This window comes from Petaurus breviceps, unplaced genomic scaffold, assembly GCF_028583685.1.
Source record: "Petaurus breviceps papuanus isolate PSGF00001 unplaced genomic scaffold, PetGlider_PUasm1.0 186, whole genome shotgun sequence".
Classification (NCBI taxonomy): Eukaryota; Metazoa; Chordata; class Mammalia; order Diprotodontia; family Petauridae; genus Petaurus; species Petaurus breviceps.
This window is the reverse complement of record NW_027185798.1, coordinates 14,827,875-14,842,336: the sequence shown is the minus strand read 5'-3', so window position 1 is coordinate 14,842,336 and position 14,462 is coordinate 14,827,875. Positions and strand designations below refer to the sequence as shown.

At 46.9% G+C, this 14,462-nt stretch overlaps 1 protein-coding gene across 2 annotated transcripts in view; it reads left to right on the top strand.

The window, feature by feature from the left end:
- LOC138162405 (merlin-like) overlaps window positions 1–14,462 on the top strand; it is a 54,030-nt gene that overhangs the window by 31,456 nt on the left and 8,112 nt on the right. For both annotated transcript variants that reach the window (XM_069089550.1, XM_069089551.1), the window contains 7 exons: window positions 2,873–2,986; window positions 3,559–3,681; window positions 3,894–4,111; window positions 6,412–6,514; window positions 7,328–7,455; window positions 9,399–9,549; window positions 13,801–14,007. In XM_069089550.1, coding sequence (XP_068945651.1) covers window positions 2,873–2,986; window positions 3,559–3,681; window positions 3,894–4,111; window positions 6,412–6,514; window positions 7,328–7,455; window positions 9,399–9,549; window positions 13,801–14,007 — 1,044 coding nt within the window. The remainder of the gene's footprint in view (window positions 1–2,872; window positions 2,987–3,558; window positions 3,682–3,893; window positions 4,112–6,411; window positions 6,515–7,327; window positions 7,456–9,398; window positions 9,550–13,800; window positions 14,008–14,462) is intronic.

Below are 14,462 nucleotides of genomic sequence, written 5' to 3'. Positions count from 1 at the left end.
ACAATAATGTGTTTGGGGACATGGAGTCTAAAAAGCACTGGAGATCCTTGGAAGCATTGGCATTGGGGGCATTATGTTTAAACCAGCCTGTTCTCAAACTGCAGGGTCAATTCAGCAACATTCATGGTCGCCCCAGTGTTGCCAAGACATCATCGTGCCATTGAGTGCTGAACCATGTGTTGGCAGGTTGGCTGAGGATGGTGGCTTGCTTTGTTGTATCTGGCTACCTGGTTTTCCCATCCCCCAACCTCAGCCCTCCCTCAGAGAAGTGAGCAGACTGCCAGGTCAGTTGGGAGATCTCCCAACAGATTTCCGACTTTACCCAGTCATTCACCTCCACAGAGGTGGGCGGGCTTCCGGGTCAGGGAAAGTTGGTGCGGGCGGGAATTTTGAGGTGTGTACTGACCAATCACTGTTCTTGGCCTCTGCGAGTTTCTGCTTGCGTAATACCTATCAGTTGTCCCCGTGGTATCCCTTTAAAAGCTGACACATTGTCCGTGCAGACTCACTGTTCAATTTGGGCCTGACCCTGAACAGTCCTGCAGAAAATAAAATCCATTTCCAAATTTGTGAACAATGATATTGTGGTGACCAGGCCTCCAAGTGGTCAATGAGTCTTTAGGATGATGCCACTTTATACTCATGCGCCAAAGAGTATGCTCTATTTTTCTCTATATTCATCTCCAAAAAGAGAATCCATTAATGTTCTACTGAGTTTATGACTTTTCTTTTCAAAAGATTAATGCAGTTCTCATAGCTGAAAAGAAACACTCCAATTCATAGGGGATTTTACTCAGATCCAGAGGTGTGGCCACATCCCACCCACACTCTACATATCTATACCTAAGCCTTGATAGTGTTTAATCCAATGGGCTGTCCAAAATGATATGTCTGTATCAGAGGATCTATTCACCAGTCATCCCCACAACACACAGCTCCAAAAAAGGCTTAAATTGTTTTCCCAATTACTTCCACTTAAAAGTTTGTACCAACGAAACCAGAAAATCAAATTCACATCCAGAATTTAAAATCTCCTCCCCAACCTTGGCACACAAGAGAAGTCACAAAAAAGAAAAATTCCAGAACTTTAAGAGTAGCTGTCTAGTGTGTTAGATGGTGATGGGGACTGCCATCTTCAGGATGATATCATCTCATCGTATGGCATGCTTCCTCTGAACCCAAGGATGCCAAGAGCAGTGGCCCTGTGGCCCTCTAGGCCTTTGACTTGGGCACATTCGAGGACCTAGAGGGTCATGTGTGGCCTTGAGGCTACAGGTTCCCCACCCCTGGCTAAGAGCCTTTAACTGTTGTGCCGAAAGGAGCAAGACAAGAGACCCCCAGAGTAAAATTTGGAAGTGGATTTTATTTTCCTCGGGACTGTTCGGGGTCAGGCCCAAATCGAACAGTGAGTCTGCACAGACAATGTATCGGCTTTTAAAGGGATACCATATGGCCAACGGTTAGGTATTACACAAGCAGAAACTTGGAGAGGCCAAGAACAGTGATTGGTCAGTACACCTCTGTGGAGGTGGCTGACTGGGTAAAGGTGGAGATGCTTTGGGAGAGGGTAGAACTGACCTGGAAGTCTGCTCACTTCTCTGAGGGAGGGCTGAGGTTGGGGGGATGGGAAAACCAGGTAGCCAGGCACAACAGCTTGAGCTTAGGAGCTCTGAGCTATAGTAGGGCTAAAGCTAAATGTGATGCCAGTATGGTGGGCCTCCAAGAGAAAGGGCCACCAGGCTGCCTAAGGAGGGATGAACCAGCTGAGGTCAGAATGGGGCAGGTTGAAGCTTCCATGTTAATCAGCAATGGGACCAGCCTGGTTGCTGACCTTTCAGCCTAGGCCAGATGGAGAGATCTAGTCTCTGGAAAAAAAAAAAAAACAGAAAGAAAGAAAATAAAAGTAATTGTATCTAGTGATGACCTTGAAAAGTTTTGGTGTGGTTGTGCCGTGGGCACTGCAGAAATGTGTGAAGTGTTAAGTTGTGATGGAGTTCTCAAATGGGAAAGTATAAGGGTGAAAAGGTGGAGGGTGGGAAGGAAGGAAGGAAGGAAGGGAGGGAGGGAGGAAGGAAGGAAGGAAGGAAGGAAGGAAGGAATCAGTGTGGGGAGAACACAGCTGGCCACTGACCACAGAGGGAGTGAGCTGGAGCAGGAGCTTGAGTGCAAGGGGCGTTGTCAGGTGCCCGGTTAGGGGATGATGGGAAACGGCCAATCAACTTCAGCTTCTTCCTGGGGATTTCAGAACATTCTTTTAGGAAGTTTTTAAGTGCCTACTTTGGGCCAGGCAGGGGATACAGGGATAAAAGTGAAAGAATTTCTGCCCTCAATGAGCTAACTGTAGGGGGAAAATGTGAACAATAGAAAAGAGAGACTAGTTTCCAGGGGTGGGGGTGGGGAGGCATTTGCAATAGGGGGAGGAGGTAGAATCCCTGCAGGATCTGGCCCTTGATGGAAGCCAGTTTCAGACTAGATGGCCTCTGTGAGGGTCTCTGGGGTCTATTTCAGCTCCAGATTTATGGTCCCAGGTTCCTCTGAGTCTGATTCCACAAGGCAAAAGTAAGGAAGGGAATTCGTCCAGGCCATAGGATACAGCCTGGGAAAAGTCACGGGAATGGGAAATGGGATGGGGACGGAGCATAGCAAGTAGACCAGTGTGGCTGGTGTGGAGAGTCCCTGAAAGAACGTGACAAGCAGTGAGTTAGAGAGGCCACAGGTCATCCAGGGTGAATGGCCTGGGTTTTCAGAGTTCCAGCACGGCAGCAGGTGGAGGGGGAGCCGAAGAGGGAGGGGAATCCTTAGGCTGCTGCTGAGTGGTGGTGGGGGGGACACTTGCAAACCTATGAATCAGTGGAGACTCCCGTTTCGGCAGATCCTCCAGTTGTGTATTGGAAATCATGACCTATTCATGAAGAGGAGAAGAGTGGACTCCATTGAGATTCAGCAAATGAAAGCTCAAGCCAAAGAAGAGAAAGCTCGGAAGAAAGTGGGTTGCATTTTTCATGGTTAGAAGTGTGGGTTTCACCTCTGATGACTCCCTCCCCCACTGGCTGCTCCTCTAGAGGTTACCTTGAGGAGACTATCCCTGAAGTGTGAACTCTTTCTGTCCTCAGAATCACCTCCAACCTGCAGTTCACCCTCTCACCTGTCATGGCTCAGTGACCTTTGGCCAAAAGGAATGGCCTGAGAATGTCTGGGATACAGTGTGACCAAAGGGCTGGTAGAGTGAGGATGCCCATGACTAGTTTCCCAATTGTGCCCCCAGGCTCTCAGCTCTCAGGGTGGGAAGTGTGTCCTTTTCCCATCTTGCCTGCTGATTTCACCATTGTTCAGAATCTACCCATAGGCACATACACATGCAGATGTGGCCGACAGCAGCAAAATGGCTTAGCTTACAAATCCACCAAGCCCAAACAGCTGCCTTTTCTCCCCCCTCAGGGTAAGCCCTACTTCAGTTTTCTTTTTTCAGCCTAGTTCCATTTTAGGAGCAAAGGTGTGGCAGGGTAGAGGTGGACATGGAAGCTGCAGATGGCACGTCTGCCTTCATTTCTTTTCCAGATGGAACACCAGAGGCTTGCCAGGGAGAAGCAGCTCAGAGAAGAGGCTGAGAGAGCCAAAGATGAACTGGAGAGGCGGCTGTTTCAGCTGGAAGCTGAAGCCCGACAAGCCAACGAGGCCTTAGTGAGTATTCCCATGAAGCACATGGGTTGCCAGGCCATTCTTTTCCTTAGTTTTGTAGGAAATCCACCACTGATGGGCCTAAACTTGTCTGGCTTTGAAAGTTACCTGCCCTTGGTGGACAAAGCCTTCCCCTGTGACCTGCCATGTCATTGTTGCTTTACCCTTTGGCCTGGGCCCTTTTGGGAGCTAAGGCCAGTCCAATGCTTCCCCAGCTTCACTCCAAAGAGACAGCGGAGCTGCTGGCAGAGAAGGCGCAGATTGCAGAGGAGGAAGCCAAGCTGCTTGCCCAGAGTGCTGCGGAGGCTGAGCAGGAGCGCCAGAGGCTGGAGATCACAGCGCTGAAGACCAAGGAAGAGAAGCGTCTGATGGAGCAGAAAGTGAGGGAAGCAGAGAGGATGGCTGCCAAGCTGGTCAAGGAATCTGATCTCAGGTGAGGGAGGATGGCCTTAGCCTGGGACGCTGAGAGTGTCTGCATTGCATTTAGGGAAACACATTCTCTTGGCCCAGCTGGGATCTGATTTCTGGCAGAGGTGGTGGGCGGCCTCCACCCCTGGGTGGATGTCACAGTCACTGACAATTTTCATGTGTGAAAGTTTCAAAGCACATCCTACAGTGCTCTTATTTCATCGTCACAACACTGGGTAATGGGGACCACTGACTCCATTTGGCAGATGGAGACATTGAGGCCCCAGGAAGTCTCAGAGACTTGCCTGAGGTTGCACCTCAACAAGTGTTGGAGGCAAGGTTTGGACTCAGTTTTCTCTAACCCCACATCCATAACGCTTTCCCCTATACTATTCTAACAGCAGCAGGAGGCAGATATAGAGGCACCAGAACCTTCTTCTGTAGGGCTCTTTGGCTGGCTCAGATACACTACATTTGCCAGAAAGTGCCTGTCCCAACTCATCTTGGTCTTAGAAAGTTGGCCAAGTTAATATTTGCAGAGTTTTGTAATACCCTGATAAAAACAACATAGCAGATGCTTTGAGACTCATCCTCCCAGCTCCCACAAGCTCCAGCAGGTTGGGTGGCCAGAGTGGCCACTTCTTAGGGTTCTTGGGGTGATCCTGAGAGCCTTAGGGTGGGGGGGGTGGCAGTGGTTTTCTGGTGCCACAAGATTATCCATTGATAGAAGAGAGCCGGCCAAACTTAATTATCTTCTAGAAATGGGTATTTACTAAGTAATATAGGAAGCAGAGTTTGTATAAAACATTTCCCCAAACAAAGGGCATGGTCTCCCACAAGTACATGTGGAATCCAGGTAAAAGTGGGCTCCATCTCAGAACACATGTGACTAAGGGGTCAAAACCATAGCTCCTGGAAGTCCTTTCCATGTGATTTCTGGGAATCTCATAAAGATCTCCTTATGCATGGTATAGTTTTCTGCTAAGCCTGAGGGTCAGCGCTCTTGTCGAGTCCTGCTACCTTTACCAGGTGTTTAATTCATCCTCAGCTCCTGGTGGAGCCCCTGTCATGAGCTGCTGCTGTTCTGGGGCTGCTGGGACGACAGGTCTTCCAGACTGGCCGAGGTGGGGAGGGCCAGAGGCTCTTCTCTGCCCCTCAGAGGCTTGGCTGGGCTGTTCTTTGCTATCTTCCGCTTGCTGCTTGGATGTCTGGGCTCTGAACTGGATCGCAATTCTGTGAGCGATTCCTGGGATGTGGCTGAGGATCTCTGTGCCTCCTGTGTCTCATGTCATCCAGTGACTTTTATGCTTTCCAGATTAAGGACTTCTCACACCCAGTTTAATGCCTTTGGTTGACTGATTTACTAAATGATCAAGCATTTAATTTAAGAGGAGTGAGGTGCTCGACTGATTCAGGAGAGTGGTTTGTAAATTTTAAGGTGTTGCAGACATCAGTGGCAGACATCTTATTGTTCTCCTAGGAGGATGAAACTTGGGTTTGCAGGCAGGGACTGAGCAGTCCCCCTTGTGGCCAATGGCATTATTGGAGGGCTGGCTGGTCGGCATTATCGGTAGGGCTTTTGGTTGAAGGACTGAAGGAGCTTTTTTTGTGTATAATGTGGACGGATGTAAAGATTAAAGTCATGATCTTGGTCACCGTCTAACTAGCTAGGACAGCACTGTCACGGTAGGGCGTTATGGAAAGAGCAGGGGGTTTGCAGTTAGAAGATCCGGGTCCAAATCCTGGCTCTGTGGGATGTTGGCCAAATTGTTCCACATCTTGGGGCCTCAGTTTCCTAATATGTCAAGTGTATTTGTGGGTCTATATGACTTTTGAAGTTCTTCGGTGTTCTGAAGTTCTATGATCTTAATTAACTGACATGGCTAGCATATTCTCATTGGAAAAATTGGTATAATTTAGTGTTTTAATGTGGTTTTATCAAATTGTAAGGGCAATGAATTCATTAAAATATTGGCATTTTCAGAAAGGTTCGGTGGTCTACAACTCAGTAGAAGAGACAAGATGGGTCTGTTGGATGTTTGGATAACCAAAGCCCTGGTGAATGGATGAGGGTGGGATGATTAAAGAGACTGAGGAGCCAAATGAGGATGAAAGAGGGAGGCCTTGTGAGGTCAATGCTGCATCTGCTTTGTTTAGAGACAGTTCTCTAAGTTTGAATGGGTGGAGTGGGTGCCTCCTGTCCTTCTGACCTGCAGCCTTTATGGCATATAAGCATGGCCTTTTCCGATAGAGCACACAGAGCTCCGCAGTGGAAAGACTGGATGATGGCCATAGCTTCACCTGGGGGACATTTTTGTCTAACAGGACCAAGGAAACGGAATACCTGAAACAAGACCTGAATGAGGCCAGAGAAGCTGAGCGCCGAGCAAAGCAGCGGCTCCGGGAGGTCACCCATGGCTCTCAGCCCGTACGTTGACTTATCGGCACTTTACTGAGATGGTGGGCAGCAGTGTATCATGAGAGGCAGAAAACATGAGGGAATGCCACATCACACAAATGAGAAAGAAAAACAATCAATAAATCAATATTTATTAATCGTCTACCACGTACCAGGCACCTAAGTGCGGAGGTTACAAAAAGAGACAAGAGACCATTCCTTTCCTCAAGGAGCTTAAAGCCTAATGGGGAAGACCACATGCAGACAAACACATACACAGCAAGCTGTGTACAGGATGAGCAGAAAATAATTAAAAGAAGTGAGACCTTGGAATTAAGAGGGGCTGGGGAAGGCTTCATCACCTCAGTCATTTCACAGATTTGCCTGGTACTTAGAAAGAAGTGACCTTAATGATGTGTCATTTCATTCATTTAGCTGCATTCAGACACTACTCTGCACATTGTACCAACCATGCAGGGCAAAATCAAAGATGCTGTTTTTTTCCTTAAGAGCTCATTCTGTCAACAAACCTTAAAACACCATTTTCTTCTCCCTGGGAACCTTGACTCTACACTCTCCATGTTCTCATTTTACAAAGGAGGAGAGTGCTGGCTGGCGGGTTGGGGCCCAGTTTGAGAATCTTGGCTCAGCCAATTTTCCCAGTTCTGCCAGTGATTCATGCCCCGATCTTGGTAAAATCACTAAATCTCTCTATGCCTTATTTAAGCAGTTTCTAAGCAGTGAAATGATGTTTCTAAAGCAGCAGATGTGTTCAGATGGAAGGCTCTAAGGGCATGACCTCCTCTGATGGATGAAAAGTGAATCTCTCTTTCTTTTTTCTAGCACACAAACAGGTATCCTCAACCTTCCCATATTGATTGTGGAGACCTCGGAGTTGAAAAAGGATGTACAAGGTTTGATTTAAGGGATGTTGACCTGAAGAGACTGTCCTTGGAGATAGAAAGAGAGAGGTAGGTCCTGCCTGCAAGCATCAACTTTAGCAAATACACGTGCATTTGCACATGTGTGTTCATGTGAAATGCACACATAGAAACATGCCACAATACATACATGTATTATATATAGACACATATATACATAGACTTGCACGTATATAACACATGTATATTTACATAAAATGAGATGCCACCTGAAATTTCAAAGAACTTTGTAGATGTTGGCAGAATAGACTCACAATCCCCAGGCCTCCCTGTTGGTCCTTCTGCTTCCATCTCTAAATTGAATGCCTTGGTTTGATGATTGGATGGCCTTTTATTCAGTGTTTCTCTGTGTGTTTGTGTAAGGAAGTGAAGTGAAGAGATTGGCAGCCCTAAAACCATAAATGAGTCTTGGACATTTAACCTTTGTTCTTTAGCATGAGAGAAGATTCAGATGTCAGTGCTAGTTGGCATATATATTTGAATGACAAAGTTCTAGTTATTTAACTGTGGTATCTGTTTTGCTTTGTTCTAGAAGTGTCTGATACAATCTCAAAATGAGAGCTCTTCCACAGGATGATGGAGTCTTGACCCCTTCTGTAGGGAGCTCACTAAGTCAGGATAAATCTTTGTGGTTGTTTAGTCATTTTTTAGCCATGTCTGACTCTGCATGACCCCATATGGAAGGTTGCTGCTGCCTCTTCCTGGGCCCAGGAGTATCTGCATCAATCAAGGGCAGTTTTTACTGCCTTTTAAGTAATAATTAGCCTAGTCTCCATGGTGGATACTGCTCCTGCGCCAGGGGAAAGGCAGTGAGTTCTGTTTTGGACATGAGTTTGGGATGCCTACAGGACACCCAGTTAAAAATGTCCCATAGGAAGTTTGTGTTGTGGGATGGAAGCTCAGGAGACATTAGGTCTGGATATGTAGATTCAGTTCAATAAGCATTCAATTCAATGAGCATTTATTAGGCTCCTACTATGTGCCAGGCATGGTCTTAAGCACTGAAATACAAAAAGAGGTGAAAGGCAATCCCTGCCTTCAAGGAGTTTATAGTTTAATGGGGGAAGCAATATGCGAGCAAACATATACAAAACAAGTTGTGTGCAGTATGACTAGGAAATAATTAAAAGAAGGAAGGCACTGGAATTGGGGGGGGGGAGGGGGAAGGCTTCCTGTGGAAGGTGGGATTTCAGTTGAGACAGAGGAAGCCAGGGAGGTCAGCAGGCAGCAGAGGAGGGATGGGGGAGAGCCAGAGAAAATGGGAGTCATCTCCATGAGGAATGATAACTGATAACAGAGGTGATAACTGGGAGCTGCTGTGGTTACCAAAAGAGTGTAGAGAGAAAAAGTCCTCGGGACAACCTTTGGGTACAGTTAATGGGGGGAGAGGGGGGAACAAGATTGATGAATCTGCAAAGGAGAGTGAAAACAGTAGGTGGGATGGGGAGAGGAGATGGAGGAGACAGTCCAGCGGGGGGGAGCAGGGCTGGAGTACTGGAAGAGAGGCTGAAGAGCAGGGCCCAGGGCTTCGGGGGGCCAGGAAAGTCTGAGGGCTGAGAAGTTAGTCCACAGACAGGCACTTTAGGAGAGGCCAGTCTCAGTTTGGTGATTCGAGTAGAAACCAGAGAAGTGGGGATTAGGAAAAGAGAGGAGAGGAGGAGTAGGCACAGAGTCAAGGAGTTTGGCAGAAAAAAGGAAGGAGGCTTTGTCTATAAGTCACCCAAAATAAACATTAGCACCAACAAAACCAATCCATACACTTGGGTGTGATTCATTAATCAATTTCAAATGCCGTAATCATCATTCACAAATTAGCGCAAGCTCCAAATCACGATGTCACTTCTGAAATAACATCAGTAAAATGTCTTCTGTCTCATTTATCTGGTTAGTTGCTCAGGAGTGACCTGATAATAAATCTTGTTGGTGGTCAGTATGACTCTTGGGTCGTCTGCCCTTCCTTCTGTGTTTTTCAGGTTAGATTATTTGGAGAAGAGTAAAAATTTTGAAGACCGTTTAAAAGAACTTAAGTCTGAAATCCATGCCTTGAAACTTGAGGAAAAACAAAAGGGGCCAATCTCCCATTGGAATGAAGTCTTTGGGTCACTAGACCTCACCTTAAGAAAGGTATGTAAGGAGAAGTAAACCAGTGATGTACTATACGAAGAGGGACCAATGAAGGTCTGGCTCTGATGTCGTCACCTCCCCTCTCTCCTTGTCCCCAATATCTTCTTCTTTTCTTATTTCTGACCTTCCCTTGGACTCTTCTGCCTTCCCTTCCCTTAGTTTCCCTGTGGCCAATGTTCCAAGCAGCTTCTTTGGGTTCTGACTTGTCATTTTATCTGTGTAAGGATCTTCTCTTTCTTAGGAAAATTAGTGACTGTTCTATAATTTATCGTTTAGGAGTTGCTTGAGGCATTAAGAGTTTAAGTCTCTTTCTTTTCCAGGGACACACAGCCTGTATGTGTTGAGACAAGACTTGAAACCAGGTCTAGGAAGACTTGGGAAATATTTTAAAACTTTAAATATCCCTCAGGATGTATACAGGAAAATCTCATTACTAGATGAAATCTCATTACAGTAAGAAATCAAGTGGAAAAAAAAGAACTAATCTGCACTTGTTTTTTGGCTTTCTGATTTTGTTATGATCCCTTTTTAAGATCAGAAGAAAAAGTGATCCACAAAATACACAGAACACGAAAAGAAACACAGCCCCTGAGGTGGCAGCAGCCCTCCCTAGGTGGTAACAGGTCCCCCCTCCCAGGTGGCAGCAGCCTCCCCAGGTGGCAGCAGCCTCCCGAGGTGTAGCACCCCCTGCCAGGTGGTAGCACCCCCGCCAGGTGGCAGTAGGCCCCCCCCCCGGGGGGCGCCCCCCCCCCCCCCCCCCCAGGGGCAGCAGTTCCAGGAGCAGAGCTCACAGCTTCTGGTTGCTTCTGGTTCTCAGATGTGTGTTATAATTGGGCTGCCATGTTCTGGAGGAAACGGGATTATGGAGTGTGATGATGGGAATAGCTTCTGCATATATTTATTAAATGCCTACTGTGTGCAGTGACACTGCCCTTGACCTCAATGAGCTGATGATCTGGGACAGGGAAGTATGCTCACCCTGATGACTGTGCTTCAGGGTACGGTGTATTGGAGGCAAAGGAGAGATGTGGGCAGACCTTTCCAGGAAGGTTTGAGGGAGAGAACAGGAGTTGGGCAGGATCAGGACAAGTTCCAAACCGGGCCTTGAGAGAATAGAAGGATTGTGGGAGGTGGAGATGAGGAGGCCAGTGTCTCTGATAAAGTGTGGAGAGACTAGAAGGGGGGAAGGGATTTAAAAGCCAGAAGATTCTGTATTTGATCTTGGCAGTGAGAGAGAGGATGCCGCTGGAGCTTATTGAGCAGAGGGATAACAGGGTCAGAGCCGTGCTTGGGCAGCTGAGGGAGCATAGACATAAATGGGGAGTCACTGCAGGCCAGGAGACTGACCAGGAAACATGGAGAGTGGCCCAGGTGTGAATGATAAGATCTGTGCCAGGGGGGTGGGAAAAGGTCCTAGGTGGGGCATATGAGATGACAAAAGATTGGTGCCTATTGGTTGTGTGGGGTGAGTGTGAGAGAGGAGTTGGGGTGCAGCCTTGGTTGTAAGGCTGGGTGAGTGGGACAGTGGTGGTGCCATTGACAGTCACAGGGGAGTTTGGGGCAGGGAGGACAATGAGGTCAGTTTGGGATATGTGTGTTTCAAGTGTGTAAGGGACGTCAAGTTTGGTGTGTGTAATAGGCAGTGGGAGATGAGTCTCCGGAGGTCAGGGGAGACATTAAGGCTGGATTAGTAGGAAAGGGAAGAGGGGGTGGTTTTGGGGAAAAGGTAATGTGTTCTGTCTTGGACATGATGAGTTGGAGGTGCTTACGGGACGTCTTGATGAAGATGTCCAAGATGCAGGTGTCTGTTCTGGCCCTCACACTGATGACAGATGCCCACTTCTTACTGTTGATGTGATTTCATTGTTTATGAGCCTTCATGCACGGCCCAGTTTCTTTGTTTCGGTCTTTTCATCCTGGGCAGGTGTCATGTTACAGTTCTACTAGCTTACCTTCTTGTCCCCTGAATATCACAGCCTGCTGCAGATAAACCTGTCCCTGGGCAGTTGCTATTAGAAGCTGAATCTACTGGTCCCAACCATTTTTGTTCACATCTCTTCTGGAGTCTTCTGAGTACTTGTTTCTGAAGGCTTGTCAGACACAACTAGGCGTGGACACACAGGGTCCTCAGGGGAACCCAGAAGTCACCCAGAACCACACCGACAGTGAAAAGCTCCCCACTGCCACCGCTCTAAAGCCACAAGCTGAGAGCCTTCCTTTTTCTTCTCCCCTTCGTTTATGCTTCACAAAAACCTTTCCTGTGGGTGGGACCAGCCAGACCAAAGGACATGGGCATGGCCAGTGGGGCCAGTGGGTCTCTCAGGCTTGGGCTGCATTTCCCAATATTCATTTCTGGAGCATGGCGTCTGCTGAGTTCTTGAGTTTCTGCTTAATGTTAACACTGAGGTAGAACAATTTCCTGGAGTGCCTCCTCCAAGGCAGTTTCCTTTATGCCTCCTTTATGCTGGCCACTAGTGCTTGGGCTTGACGTATAGGACCCTCTTTGGCTAACTTATTAATTTAATGGATAATTCTCTTGGTTTGTCCTTCTTTCCTGATCAGTGTTAGAAATTGTGGGTGACTCAAGGCTGGCCCTGCTGGGTGTTCTGCTTACTGTCCTGACATAGGGGATGGAGAGTCAGGATGATGGAGGCTGTCATCCGGCCAGAGATGGGTCCTAGCTGGGTAGCCATCATCTGACTTCTCTGGGTCTCTGTTTCCTCACTGGTGAAATGGGGCTATTGAGAACATTTACCTTATAGGCTTATTGTGATGATCACATGAGATGTGATGTCAAATGTCATGCAGTCACTGAAGGGCCATAGCAATGTGAGTTGTTATTATCATCAGTCATAATAATAATTTGAGCTTGCTGTCTTTCCCCTGAGGCCCTGATCATCCTTTAGCCATAAGCATATTGATAAGAATGGATCAATAAAAGTGCCATCCAACCTCTTCTGGGTCTCATCTGTTTGTTGTCCTTCCAATTTCATCAGCGAATGTACTGGTATAACATGATTCAGCTGGTTCTAAGTCAGGTTCTTCAGAGGTTTGTTTGTTTTCCTCTGTGGCTTTTTGCTACTTTGTGATATGGCACTATTTCTCATTTATGTTATTTATTCATTTAGACCTTAGATCTCCCTATCTCACCCATCCTAGAAGTATTCTCGCCACTTATGGGGCCAATCCCCCTGCAGATTGTGGGGGAGCTTTGGTCTGTTCCATTTCTGCCCTGGGATGGTTCACCCCTTTTTAGGGAGCCAGGTGGCCCCCACTCTAGGGAACTTTATTGGTCCCAGACTTGTTGGGGACACCGGCTGGGTCTTACCCCCTACAGCTCAGAACTTCTGACCTCCATCATCTGCCAGTCTCAGCCTCCACATGGAAGGACTCCAGGCCTTGGACACCTTCGGGCTCATTAATGTTTCTGGGTCCTATGTCCTGGCAAGGACTTTAAGGTTCCTCCCCTCCTTACAGGCCAGGATGGTCTTATTCTTGTCTTTGTATCTCCCTCACCTAACACCTAGCTCCTCAGTGACTGCTTGACAGGCTGAGGGTATTTCTGGGGCTCTTCGGCCTTCCTTGTTGTGATCACTGTTACCTTAGTTGAACTGGTCTAAGAAATGCCAAGAATAAAAAATCAGCAGCTTTAGTTTTGCCAGTCACCCCTGCCTTTTTTTGGAGTCCACAGTTTGTTTGAACATGTCTGGCTGGAACTGCTGGCTTACACATACAGTCTTCTTTCTCTATCACTTCTTCTAATCTGGTGATCTTTATTCCAACAAGCCTGTGCACACACAGAAGAATCTGAAATAAATGCTACGTCTACAATCAGCTCTTTGCTTCCTCTGGAGATACATTCAGTTTAACTTTGGTTTTTAATGGTGATGCTTGTTGTTTGCCACATGTTCTTTGTGCCCTTTCTTTGCGAAGGAGTTATTTGTGACTCACTGGTCTGAGCTTACTTGGGTTTCTTGCATTTCATGATCCCTTTTCATATTTTCCAACACAATTTCCATCATCTTCTTGGTTGGACAAATCTATTGAAAGTGTCTTTTTATTGTTAGTCTTTGCTTTCACATCACCCTCCTCCTTCCCAGACTGATCCCTCCTGCCTGCCCTGAGGCCGAGAGCTACCCCTTGGTTGGAGGTTTTTAAGTGTACTTTGCTGGCTGCATTGTTAGTTCAGCAAGGGAGGATAGTGCCGTGGCAAGGTTCCATTTTGACTTGGGTATTTCTTTGCTTTTGAAGGTGCCATCGTGGATTAAGCTGTGTGAAGCCAGAGGCAGACAGGATGAGAATCTCCAGAGGCCCTTTCTGCCTTATCCTCTGGATGCTTTGAGTAGCTGGCCACACATTAACACCAACTGCTGTAGCACAACAGGAGAAGTGTGTTCTCAAGCAAACATCTCAGGTCATCATAACATGGGAACTGGAGCCTGCAGAAACATTGTAAAGGTAAGACGCCATTTTGCTTCTGCCAAAATGATGATCCTTTTTTTATGCTTAAGGAAACTGTTCAATGTGTATGGTTAGTTTGGTTCCCAAATGTCCATTCCATTCTTCAGTCTGTTTTATCATAGGAGAAAAGATCATTTCGCTCAGCCTGTCTCCCAGTGGCTGCTGTGTTCAAGGTTTTAATGCTTTTCATGGGTTATTTTCTAGCATTAAAAACTTTGTAGGTCTCATGTTTGGGACCATATGCTGAGATTTAATTCTGAATGCAATTTTCCTCTTTCCAAACCCCTTGACCAAAGTAATTTATGACTTAGATTGCATTTCCAACATCACCTAAATTAGTCACTTCTCCATTTACACCTGGTGTGAATCCATTACATTGGAGCTGCTGGGAAGACCCATACTGAATCAAACTGTTAACTGCTCTGATCCATAGACTTAATTTAAAGTGGGGA